The sequence below is a fragment of the Hyperolius riggenbachi genome, chromosome 10 (assembly GCF_040937935.1).
Source record: "Hyperolius riggenbachi isolate aHypRig1 chromosome 10, aHypRig1.pri, whole genome shotgun sequence".
NCBI lineage: Eukaryota > Metazoa > Chordata > Amphibia > Anura > Hyperoliidae > Hyperolius > Hyperolius riggenbachi.
In genome coordinates, this window is record NC_090655.1 from 240,556,183 (window position 1) to 240,569,607 (window position 13,425).

Sequence of the window (13,425 nt, forward strand, 5' to 3'; positions counted from 1 at the left end):
TTCATGAGATTGTTTATGAGGCACCAATCTCTGGACCAGGTTAATTTGTTTTACGTAATTTTAACACGCAACCTCACCTGGATAATGATGCCTAACGTTGTCATCCCCATCCAGACGACCAGTGGGTGTAGAAAGAACTTTGGAACTGAAGAGGCCCAGTCCGAGTGTCCCTGGAGCATCACCGGAACCTTTGTCCACCAGGTCAGACTGGCACTCACCTGCTCATTTTTGTGTTCTACCTCGTTAAGATCACCTGTATCATGGTGAAATCTTACCTCTAACTTAGTGTACTGTTTGTTTAACCTTTGTAACAAAATGTGGTCGTCTTGGATCAAACCCTGTTCCCCTTTGTCCCATGTCGTGTTCTCCTTCAGGACGGGAACTACCCGTGAAACTTTGCACTTTAGAGTTCTCTTAACAATTTGAGAAACAACGTCATCCAACCTGGATGACTGGATCCATATGGGATCTCCGCTCCCACAATATGTTCCCCTTGGAAAATCTCCCTTATCGGAACAATTATGAGAATATACCTTGAATGTATCATTAGACCTTATGTTAAAAAACCAAACCTTTCCTTCAGCCACCGGAACTATCGGTTGGGCTTCAGGGTGGATCTTTTGAATAGTAGCCTCGCATTCTGCGTTATTGAGCCTGCAGGCTTCTTCACTAAATTTGACTTGCCCCGGCCAACGCAGGTACTTCTGCAAGAATTGCCCGCATGAGGACAACTCTACTTGCTTCACCTCCCCGTCTAGCACCAAAAAAGGTTGACCTCTCAGGTCCTGGTGTGAGACACGGGTTGAGGTGGGAACTAAGGAAGTGGCGGTGCCTAAAGGAATGTTGCACCGTTTCCCTTTGTTCACCCAAACATCTCGAAGCTGCCATGCAAAAGATCCTTCTCCAGAAAAATCGCTATACCTCCCCTTGTCCAATCTCAGTTGCACAGGATCTTTTAGCCTCTCCCTGACAAAATATGTCCCCAACTGTCCTGATTGGACCTCTTCCCCCCTTATGTCCTGAGGCACAATATGTACCTGAGGTCGGGAAGACAGTACTCTCTGCAATCTTTCAATTAAGAGTACCTCTTCACTTACCCACCTAGCCTGAGGATAAGCGGCTGCATATGGACTGTGTAATATCGTCCCCTGTTGTGACCCGTGTAGTGTGGATGGGGTTCCCTGTGTTGGCTTTCCCTCCCCTGGGATCGCTCTCCCCACCCTCTTTGTCACCTGGAAATGTGGCTTTATCTCGATCTTTACTTCTTGTTTCGAGAACCACAAACCCTCGGGTTTCCAGCCTTTACGTGTGTATAGTTGTTTCAGAGGCACTCTCTGTTGGTAGTTCCAGAGTGTGATGTTGTCCCCCGCGTCTCTCCGGCAGGAGAATTGACGCCTCCTACTCGTTCCTCTCCAATCTGGAACCATCTCACTCTGCATAACCAAGACAAGGTACCCCTGAATCACACACTCCACCTTTTGCACGTACCCATTGTACTGCAATGTACTTTTTAACAAACCTTTGGATCGGTGTATCGATTCTGGGAGTGTGACCTTCAATAGCAGATTTACACTGCCTTTCCAGTCACCCTGCCAGCACACCTGACCTTTCACCCACATTGTGCCATGAAATTTGTCTTCTCCTGGCACAAGGGCTCTTTTCCTCCATCCCCGCCTGGTCCATCTGTGCCCAGCGGAGGGAGGTGTGAAAGGATCAGTACCTTTGTCACCCAACATTAACATGCTTGGGCCTTGTATTCTCATTAACCCCTTATTATTCATGAGAATGTCCTCTCTTCGTTCTCCTAGGACGAAATGGCAACCTAGGATCACCATCAGCACGGTACTCTTCATTATAAAAGCACCACCTTGGGAAAGAAAAACATTAGCAATTTGCACTATGCTTTGCTCAGTCAGTTTTTTTAGTCGTTTTCCGATCTCAGGAACCTCGGTTTTTAGTCTTTCCCATTTCAGGCATCTCGTGTTTTAGTCTCTTTCCAATTTCAGGAATCTCGTGTTTCTCCAAACTTAGATTGGCATCTGGAACCTTTCGCTTATCCGACTGACATCTCCATCTTTGCTGCCAGCGCTGCAGCTGTCTCGATTCCATATTGCCCAACTCCTGGCTCTACAGACTTGTACCGACTTCCAATCCGATCAGCTGACGGCAAGTTCTTTCCACGAGTCGATGGACCTCGGTGAGCGTTTACTGAGCGTTCTCTCAGCGGATTCTCCAGTCCCGAAGGTAACTTGCTCAAAACCTCTGCCTGGGATACCTCACCACGGAATCCTTTGTTCGGCTAGATTGCGTGTACATCACAATCCAAATAAAACAGGTCCATGACTCGCCGCTGATCATCACTCGGATTGCAGTCCGTGTGTTGGCCTCTCTAGCGGCCTCCCACACACCACCTATCCTCTTGATAAGCTTCCTTTCCAGTCCGCGTCAACTCCGCTTGTGTCGCTGTGGAATATCTTGAAAACTAGATAACAGACTGACATCTGGCCAGGTCCTTGCCTGCCTTTTCTGCTAGACAGCGCAGCTGAGTTCACGGCACCAATTGTAATATCCACCTTTTGCTCCGGCACCAGCAAACTCATCAGCAGGAGTTTGCAAACATGACTCCTCACACAGCAAGCAGGAGATAGACTTTTCTCAGGCTTCTTCAATGTTTACGGAGTTTATTCAGAAAACAGATATACAGATAGATACAGTTCATCTTATCCTAGCAAGCAAAGCAGATCTTCATGTTTCTTGGCTTTACCACTCTTGCCTAACCCCCTGTGATGGTTAGTCAGGTATTCTTATATCTACTCTATGTTACACTAGACTACCTATGTACAGCATACATCATATCAGATTACAGAAAGGAATGAACATACTTAGAGAAATAATTGGGTTCCAGTCAGTAGGAGTCAGAGATGGAGGGCATGAAAGTATGAAGCAGAGTGAGCTCTGAGCGCCCCCCTAGGTGTTTAATACCGACTAGGAAAGAGTTAAACGTGACATCATATTCGCCATCCCCTAGACCAGACTATTGGATGAGCCCTATCGTGGTGTCATAATACCCACCCACTCGATTAATATTTAATGTCACCTTTCCTTTACTTACTGGAATGTGGATATTTAGTAAATACGGCTGATGTTTACTGTTCTTGTGGTGTACGTGTTGAGGTCAGAGTAGGCCGATGGCCTTCTTTTAGGAACATGTTCTCAGTATCTGCTTGAGACAAAATGAATAACAAGCAGACACTGAGATGCTTAGGCCTGCATCACAAGAAATTCTATTTTAAAGACATACACTGCGGACAAGCCTTTTACATAAACCTCAGGCCAAGTAACTGAGGCCTACTTAAATTCTAACAATTAGAAATATTAGAAAAGGTTTCATGAGCCATACCCTGTCTGCACATTTTAAAAATGCACATGATAGTAATCCAGCACTATTATCATTTTGTGGGGTAGAAAAGGTAAACAGACCATGGAGAGGGGGGAACATGGTTAAGGAAATATCGCAGAGGGAAACAAAATGGATATATCTACTAAATACCTTGAAACCAGGAGGATTAAATGCTGACATAGACTTAGGGCTTGATTCACAAAGCGGTGCAAAGTGTTTGCACGCCAGTGAAAAGCCCCTTATCACGCCTAAACTCACTTTAGGCGTGATAAGAAGAAACTCGCGCGAAGTTACCGCGCGTACGCGCGTAAGTGCGCGCGCAGCACCCGACGCTTCGCGCGAAGCTCCCATTAAACCCTATGGGACTTTGCGCGCGCTCTCACGCGCGTACGCGCGGTAACTTCGCGCGAAGAGCAGGAAAAAGCGGTGATAACTCGGTGGTGAAAAGGTCATCACGCCTAAAGTCTTTTAGGCGTGATAACTGGGTTATCACCGCTTTGTGAATCAAGCCCTTAGTGTGCTTCTTGAGCAACGACTGAAATATAATAGGCATAGGGGTAATATGTTTAAAGTTGTAAGGTTGAATAAGAATGGTGAGCAGTAGCACTCATGCCTAGAAGTCCAATTTGTCACAAAATGTTTTAAGGTGGTAGAATAAAATCCTGAGGGGGACTTGTATTTAAAGCACGGTTTTGGTTAATGTTTAGAACAGTTTTAGAATCAGTTATGTTTGGGGGTTAAGAGCAACATGTAAAAGGGTAACAAAGCACAATATGAATAAGGACTGACAGGCAGAGTGGAAAGCACACCATTCTTATAAAGTAACAAAAAATAGAATTATACAAGTGATTTTCTCCGAAGGACTGGCTGTCATAAGAAAAGCATAAAATATATTTGATTGGTATTTATGAATAATGTAAGGGCTATGCCCTAAGGTGGCCACTGGGGAGGCATAGGTGAACTATGATGTAAATAAAGGAGTGCGGCTGCTGCCATGACGACAGGCAGAGACGCGGTGGGTGAATGTAGGCGTCAATTCTGACGCGTATGCGTGTCCATGGTAACGACGCGGTGGGCGTCAGTAGGGATGCGTACGCGTGTTCATGGTAGAAATAGATGTAGACGTCAACATGGATGCCTAAGCGTGTCTATGAAGACGCCATGCCGGCCACTTCCGATCATGAAAGGAGGCGTGTACCATGTAGCGTCATGTGACGGCTGGTAGTCACGTCACCAAACCTGGGAATGAGAACATCTGGGTGATCTGCAACATGATTGGGAAAGATGAGGGAGGCAAAGGTTACTTCCAGGGAGGGGAGGGCGGAAGGAGTATCGGTAAAGGGTATATTAGGAGTAGATAAGAATGGCCGCATATACTTCTGATGAGTTGCAGTTAGCCACGAAACTAGTAAAGCTAGTGGCCAAGAAGGGACGTGGAGACAGAGGGGGATGCCAGGAGGAGCTGACTATACCAGCGCAGCAAGCCCACCCAGCGGCCATCGATTGGGGTAGAGCCCACGAAAACTCTGTGCCCTATGAAAACGTCCATGCTTGTGAGTGCAAATTTCTTTTTATAATAAATCGTTTTTATGGTTTAACGCTATGGCTGTTCCGAATATTATCTTTTGAGGTGTGTTGATCCTATGAAAAAGTAGAAGTGGTGGACAAGGATTGCTCGAGAAGGCAGGGGGCAGCCATATGACCCGTAGGAGCTGGAGACATATCTAACAGAGGGTCATTTTTGATGCGGTGAGTGCCCACTGCTTGGGGTGTGGTGGTGTCTTACTAAAGTGGCAGCCGACAGCTGGAGCAAGATTGTGCATTTGATGGAAAACTGGGACTGATCTTGTTATATATGAGGGTTGTCTTTTTATGGGAACAATAGCGCGCAGCTATTATTAAGTGTGAAAGGGCATGTACTAAATTCAACTGGAAGGGGACGAAGTTTGGCTTAAAAGGGACAGGTTGCAGCTTCCTAAAGATCTGGGGGGTCTGAGCATACCAAGTATGAGAGACTGCAACCTGGCTTGTGTATTCAGGCATGTGAGGGATTGAGCCCTGGGACTTGGTGCCTTCTCAAATCTGGAAATTGAGAAGTCTACTGCTGAACCTTGGTCATTGGAGGGCCTCCTACATGTACCATGGTCCTCATTGCCACCGAGACTGAAACATAGTATTTTGGTAAGAGATACAATAGTCACATGGAAGGAAATAAGGAAGCTATTTTCCCTACCGTGGAAAATATCAAAATACATACCTTTAACTTTGCGGCCAGCATGTCCCATGAGGTGTTTTCTAAATGGAAAGATATGGGTATTCATGAATTCGGTCACCTTCTATCCTTGTGGGAGCATAAGTGGTATTCATTTGGTGAGCTGAGAGCTCTGTATTCTATACAAACAAAAGGATGAAGGCGCACCAATGGATGTGGCAGTGTGCCCAAACCCCTACCCCAGTGCCTCCAGGGGTACACGTCTCCAACAGCAACAAATGGGTGGGCACCACCAAAAATATTATTCTAGCTCTTTTATTGTGATAAGCAAGGCTGCTGTTTCGGGTTACAACGCCCTTTCTCCAATTGAATTGCAGTGACAGTGAATCAGACAAACACACATCTTTAAATGCATGTTCCACGGAGTGTCCTGTCCACCAATCAACACTCTTGTGGGTGGAGTCAGCTGTGGACCTGATGGGGAACCTATTGTCAAAAAACAGCTGTGTGCATAACGCATGTAAATCACGCCAAACACTCACCTTTGTGTATAGCTCAGCTGCCATATACTCACAGCGTACTGGTCTGCAGAGCGGCACGGCCACCCGCTCACATGGTCATCATTTCCCTGTGCGGGAAAATGTTATTGGAATAGCGGCTAACCTCCAACCAGTACAGAGGGTGGTGCAACTCCAGGCTAACGCGTTACCATGACAGCGAAGGCTGGTGTACTGTCACAAAAATGTAAACACCTTCACATAATCCAGCTACAACGCTCTCATGCATGCCAGTATCTCAAGGCTCCGCAGAGCCCACATTGATAGTGTTGCATATAAAGATGAAAAGGTGAAAAAATAAACAATACATAAGCACAGCATAGACAAAATAATCTTACCACCATTAGTAGACCGCCGCTCAACCTAAAAATAAAACACAAAAGAGAAAAAAAAATAACGTAAACCTGGTGCATATATAGTGCAGGGGCATCTGGTGGAGCTTTCCTCCCCCCAAGCTGTCCTTATTAAAACTACACTGCCGAGCTAAAGTAACCCTCACTGCCCCTCAGCTTACACTTTTCCCCACTGCCCCCCAGCTACACTAATCACCATTTCCCACAATGTATCAGATATATTTGAAAACTGAGCACAGATGAAAGCAGATCTCACTATCCCCATTAAACAGGGATCCACAACAGCTAGTAACAGCAGCCGGTGACAGTGATAGGTAGGGATACCAGATGAGGGGGGAGAGATCCCCTAAAAGTACCAGTCAATATCCCCTAAAAGTACCAGTCAATGATCCAAAATAGTTGGCTTGCTCCTAGCATAGATCAGGCCTGTAGGTAGCTCAGCCATGGGTACTGGAGATCAAAGTGCTGGTGGAAGATGCAGGTTAGGTGAGCAGTTAAAGGGAAGGTCCGCGCAGACTATAAAAAACAAACTGCACTTACCTGGGGCTTCTTTCAGCTCCTGGCAGTCGATCGGTGCCCTCGCCGCAGCTCCTCTCCCTCCCGGCATCCAGCGGTGAAGAAGCTGACCTCGCCAGGTCGGCTTCTGGGTCGGCTTTTGTGCACTCCACGGCGCGGGTCACATGGTGTAAGTGACGTCATCGGGTCTCTACTGCGCAGGCGCAGAACTACTGCGCCTGCGCAGTGGAGACCAGATGATGTCACTTACACCACGTGACCCCCCACCGTGGAGCACACAGAAGCCGACCCGGCGAGGTCGGCTTCTTCACCGCTGGACGCCGAGAGGGAGAGGAGCTGCAGCGAGGACACCGATCGACTGCCAGGAGCTGGAAGAAGCCCCAGGTAAGTGCAGTTTGTTTTTTATAGTCTGCGCGGATCTTCCCTTTAATGTACAGTATGAACACATTAAAGCGGATCCGAAATGAAAATCTAACTATAACAAGTAACTTGTCTATATATCTTATCTAAAGTTTACACAGCATATCTACCTGCAATCAGCTTCAAAAGTTTATGGTTATGTAAACCTGTGATACAATGAAGGCAGCCATGTTCTGTTTGTCACATTGTCACAGGCTCCCTCCTCCCCTCTGAAATCAATGGCTAGTAACCTCCTCCTCCTTCTGCCCAGACTGAGCTTCCATAAGCCCTTGCTACAGTGCCAAGGCACAAAAGGAGTTGTGGGCAAGGCGTGTTTAGTTTATAGGGAGTATTAAAACTAAACAAAAAAAGTATTTGGCTTGAGGAATGCCCTATAAACTATATGAAAGAAAAACATTTACTCATTGCATAATTGTGTATCTCAGATCCACTTTAAGGGTGGACTTCCTAGCAGAAGATTGCTAGATTATTCTGGTATTCCTGCAGTGTTGTGACTTTAGCCATTATTCCTGTGTTCCCTGATCCTTGTTCCTGTACTCTGAACTGGTATTGACCCTTGCTACTCCGACTATTCTCTTTGCCTACTATCTGTATTACTGATATTTTCTGATTACCTGGTTTGATTATTGCCTGTCTGGCTTATCTCTTGCATGCCAATTTGGTTATCCACTCCTGTATATACTGTGAGATCTGTGTTCCTGTTTTTGCCATTGTATGATCTGTGTTATTGCATATTTGTTGTACATATTTGTATAGTTAGATAGTCAGTTAGAGAGGTTCTGGAATTGGGATTCATTGTGTTTATCGGATTGTATGTGTAGGGTGGATGTATATTTGAATTGCTGCAATTTTGTAAATAAACATGTTTTCACCTTCAAATCCAGCCTGTGCAGACCTCAGTTTTTTCATTTATGTGATTTCTTGCTCTTGCCTTGTCTGTAAGAATCTGCATGTGCCTTACAGCTGACTTGTGAGAATAAATCCGATCCTTTGCCACAAGGGCATTTTAACAAATAGATGATGAACGTGGAATCACATGTAAAAAAAACCACGGATGTTGTATGGAGTCCCCAGGGATGGATCTGCAAATTGGTTACTTCTAATAACACTATTGCACATGTGGTAGCTCAGGCAGGGATGCATACCAGTACTTGCATCACCTGCCTGAATAACCTTCTTGTGGGAGATATAAAAAGAACAGAGGCGCCAAAAGGGTAAAATCACAATACTAAAACGTTTAAAAAGTGCTTGGGAAGCAGTGGTGGGCTTACCTCTTGTAAGCAGACACTGGTAAACTCTCTGTTTCAAGAAAAACAATTTTTATTGGTACACTCCAAAAAAAAGGCTGCAACGTGTTTGCAGGCGTAGGCCCGCTTCCTCGGGCAATAGAAATAGGAGTACACAACAGTGTTTGGGTCAAGTTTGTTAGGCACAGAGGTGCCTAGCGCAGTGTTTCTCAACTTTTTTAAACCAAGTACCCCTTATTGCCTCTCCATCTCGGCAATGTACCCCCCGCAAATGTGTGCGCAAGCGCACATGCTTGGATGAAAGAGGGTGCTGGCTGTGGGTGCTGGATGTGGAGAGGTAGATGTGGGTGCTAGGTGGGGAAACTCCTGGTGAGGGTGATGGGTGGTGAGAGACAGGTGAGGGTGCTGTCTGAGGGTGGCAGAGGGTGATAGGTGGTGAGGGACAGGTGAGAGTGCTGTCTGAGGGTGGCAGAGGGTGGTAGGTGGTGAGGGACAGGTGAGGGTGCTGTCTGAGGGTGGCATAGCATGATAGGTGGTGAGGGACTGGTAAGGGGGCTAGCTGAGGCTGCCAGAGGGTGAAGGGTGGGAGAGACAGGTGAGAATGCTGGCAGAGGGTGAGGGGCAGGTGAGGGTGTTGGCTGGGTTTGAAGGGTGGGTGGCAGAGGACAGGTGAGGGTGCTGGCAGAGTGTGGTGGGCAGTGACTGACAGGTGAGGATGCTAGCTGAGGCTGGCAGAGGGAGATGGGTGGTGAGGGTGCTGGCTGAGGCTGGCAGAGGGTGATGGGTGGTGCGGGACAGGAAAGGGTGCTGTCTGAGACTGGCAGAGTGAGCACACACACACACACACACACACACACACACACACACACACACACACAGCACACACAAGCAGTACACACACATACAGTCAGCACACACAAACAGTACACACACACACACACACACACACACACACACACACACACACAGTACAGCACAAAAGAGCAGTACAAACAGTCAGCAAACATTACACAGTCAGCACACATAAGCAGTACACACACAGCACACACAAGCAGTACACACAAAGAACACACACACACACACACACAGTCAGCACACACAAGCAATACATACAGTCATAAAACATTACACAGTCAGCACACATAAGCAGTACACACACAGTCAGCCCACACAAGCAGTACACACACACAGCACACACAAAGCATACACAAGCAGAACACACACACACACAAATAAGCAGCAGCTTCAACTCATGCTGCTCTGTCACTCTGTCTCCGTTATTGCAGCACGTGGTAATGTGTATCTCTCTCCTCTTCTCTTCTCCTCCTCCACATTCCTGAGGTGGCAGCACTGGTGGACGAGCTCATTCTGCCTGGCAGGGGTTCTGCTATAGTTCCTCTCTCCTCTGATTGAACTTTATATTATCTAATCACTAACGTATAGCACTGGACATTGCACAGAGCTGGAGGGGAGCTGTAAAAAGCAGCACTGAGCAGGAGAAGATAAATAGATTTTTTGGCATGGGTAACAAGCCACTGTGCGTACCCCCTGCAATGGTATGGCGTACCCCCAGGGGTACGCGTACCGCATGTTGAGAAACCCTGGCCTAGCGTATCTTGACCCAAACACTGTTGTGTACTCCTATTTCTATTGCCTGAGGAAGCGGGCTTATGCCTGCGAAACGCGTTGCAGCCTTTTTTTGGAATGTACCAAAAAAAATTGTTTTTCTTGAAACAGACAGTTTTCCAGTGTCTGCTTATAGGAGGTAAGCCCACCACTGCCTCCCAAGCACTTTTTAAACGTTTTAGTATTGTGATTTTACCCTTTTGGCGCCTCTGTTCTTTCTATATTGCATAATAATCCACCCTTGGTGGAGGGGGATCTCCCCTTTTTTCTGATCTACAGAAAGCGACTTCTTAATCCTGAGTGGGGACAGGACAGTCTCCTCACCTGCCTATACAGTGGTTGCCTGGCGGTAACCCTGGTTTGTGAGTATATCTATTGTACTCTCTTCATTTATCCAACCTCTACAATAACCACTACACTATATTGGGCTCTCAGTCTCTCATTTTCTTGTGGGAGACTTTTCACAAATAGTAGGAGCCCTTCTGAAGGACATGATGGGAAGATACCTAAACTCGGTCATATTGGGAAATCCATCAATCAATATCCGCCAAGACCAAGCTGCCACCAAACTTTCAAGGAGGCCTACCTCACCTCGGCGCTGCCCTAACTCTCTCTGCCAAGAACTTCTACATGCATCCCCCTCCTTTCGTGTCACCACCCCTCCCTCTAGATTGTGAGCCTTTGGCAGGGCCCTCATCCTTTTGTGTATCATACATGATTGTACACCCTACCCAGAATATGTGAACTTGTATTATTAGCATTACAACTCTAGTGTATGATCTGGCATTGTATTACTACCTGTATTGTGTTGTGTATCTTATTGCTTATTACATGTTTTGTTGTATCTATTTCCTATTACCTGTATTGTGCTGTCGGTCACCCCTGTTATCATTCAATGTAATCCTATGTATTGTACAGTGCTGCGTACTATGTTAACCCCCTTGCCGGTCCAATTCTTGCGGCAAGGGGGCAGTGCAGCACTTTTTTTTTTTTTTTTTTTTTTTAAATCATGTAGCTAGCAGCTCGGCGCGGCGGGTAGCGGCGGCGATCGCATACCACACGCAGCTAGCAAAGTGCTAGCTGCAGAATGTCTAGTAATTTGGGTAGTAGTACCATTTTAACTAGGTTAATTTTACCAATAACTGAGAGTTAGAGCTTGGACCATACTTTGCATTTGGATTGAACTAATTGTATTAAAGGGAGGATTTCAGATTGTAGGTAGGCATGCTGGTAAAGGCTTATCTAAACACCAAGGTATTTAAATGATTGGACTGTTTGAAGGTCCTGATGGGAGGGGCAGGCGGCAGCGGGCACCTGATCTAAATGCATAAGGACTGACTTGGTTTTGTTAAGTTTAAGGCCAGAGTAATAGCCCGATTCTTTGATGGTGGTAAGCGCACAGGTGAAGGATTCACCTGGGTCAGCGAGGTAGAGAATTGTGTCATCAGCATACAACCCTATCTTTTCCTCAGTGTGAGCAGTGCAGAAGCCAGGAATTTGGGGGTGAGCTCTAATGCGACAAGCCAGGGGTTCCACAGCAAGGGCATATAATAGGGAAGAGAGGGGGCACCCGTCGCGTTCCACGTCCTAGGGCAGTGATCTGCAAACTTGGCTTTCCAGCTGTTAAGGAACTACAAGTCCCACAATGCATTGCAGGAGTCTAACAGCCACAGTCATGATTCATAAAGGCAAATGCATTGTGGGACTTGTAGTTCCTTAACAGCTGGAGAGCCAAGTTTGCAGATCACTGCCCTAGGCTGAAGAAGTCTCACGGTTCGAAATAAACCGTATGTCACAAGGACATGAGGCCTAGTTGCGAGTTGTTTGAAGGGAACGTTTTGCCCCGGGGGTCTTTGTGACTGGCGAACAATCCAATAGTAGCCCAGTAAAAACGCGCTCCTAGGCCTCAATTCCTATAGACTATAGGTTCCCGGTTCCGAAGGACCAGATGTTAAAAGAAATAAACTACACGATGAGACCTTCTCCAATTGTTGCCAATAAAAGTAGAAATCTTTATTTACTCAGCTGAGGACTTTTTCATGTGCCAGCATACAGAAACCGCAAGCTAACTACAGCTTCGCTTAGCCAGAAAAAGTCCAATTCCTTTGTCCATCCCATCCTTTATACCCCCGTTAATATGCTAACATATTCCTCCCTCCAGGCAGTCTTTTCCCTCTATGAGTCCAATCAAGATTATGTGAAGACGACTTGGACCTCCTCACTGGGTGGGATAACCTGTGTCCTTCATGAGACTTCCTGTAATTTAGCTTTCACTTTCATGCTATTCTTTGGAATGACTTTAGAAGTACTTGAGTTTCATTTCTCCAAAGTGATCCCAAGGGTAACCCTGCCTCCAGAGTCCGGTTCAAACTGGCTCTCCTTTGTCTCCTGAGACTGGAATTCCACTGCAAGAGTATAAAAAACTATACACAGTATGTGCCTGTTTCTATTTTCAAGGTCCTCGTGGCATTCCTTTAGTATGCGGGCATCGTGCTGTGTTTGAAAGGAGTCACGCTCTAAAGGCTTTACCCGGTCTTCAATGACGCTCACACGGTCTTCCGCTGCAGTGACTCTAGTGCGGAGCGTTTTCATGTCAGCCCTGAGTAGCGATACATCGGATTTTACCTCCTCCAATCTGGTAGTAATGTGGGTGAGAGCCTCTTGGCAGGCCGTTATTCCCTGTAGAATCTGTTTTAGGGAAGGCGGAGGAGTGTCTTCTTCTTCCACGTTGCTGACATCTCTACTGTCACCATCATGTGCATCTAGGCGGAAATTTTTAAGCTTGGCTGCTGCCTCATGAAATTAAGCCCACGGGATGCTGGCGCAATTACCGTTGTGCAGGTGATGTTTGTTTAACCAGGTCCACCAACGAGGAGTCCACCAGTGGTGACTTAGTCATAATCGTCATCTCTTCCCCTGTGACCGGATATAATTTTGCTAATTTATTTGTGAAAGCTAATCTTTTCTCCGCGTCCGACCATTCCTCTCTATCTTTGAGTTTCTGATCACTGCACTTACTATTGCACAATAGTCATATAAATATGTAATACTACTACTACTACCATACTAATACTACTACCACCTATTCATCCTC

At 46.3% G+C, this 13,425-nt stretch overlaps 1 protein-coding gene across 1 annotated transcript in view; it reads left to right on the forward strand.

Moving 5' to 3' along the window:
* LOC137536986 (uncharacterized) overlaps positions 1-13,425 on the forward strand; it is a 136,712-nt gene that overhangs the window by 91,604 nt on the left and 31,683 nt on the right. Inside the window, 2 exon segments of the mRNA XM_068259149.1 lie at positions 2,087-2,244; positions 12,493-12,672. Coding sequence (XP_068115250.1) covers positions 2,087-2,244; positions 12,493-12,672 — 338 coding nt within the window.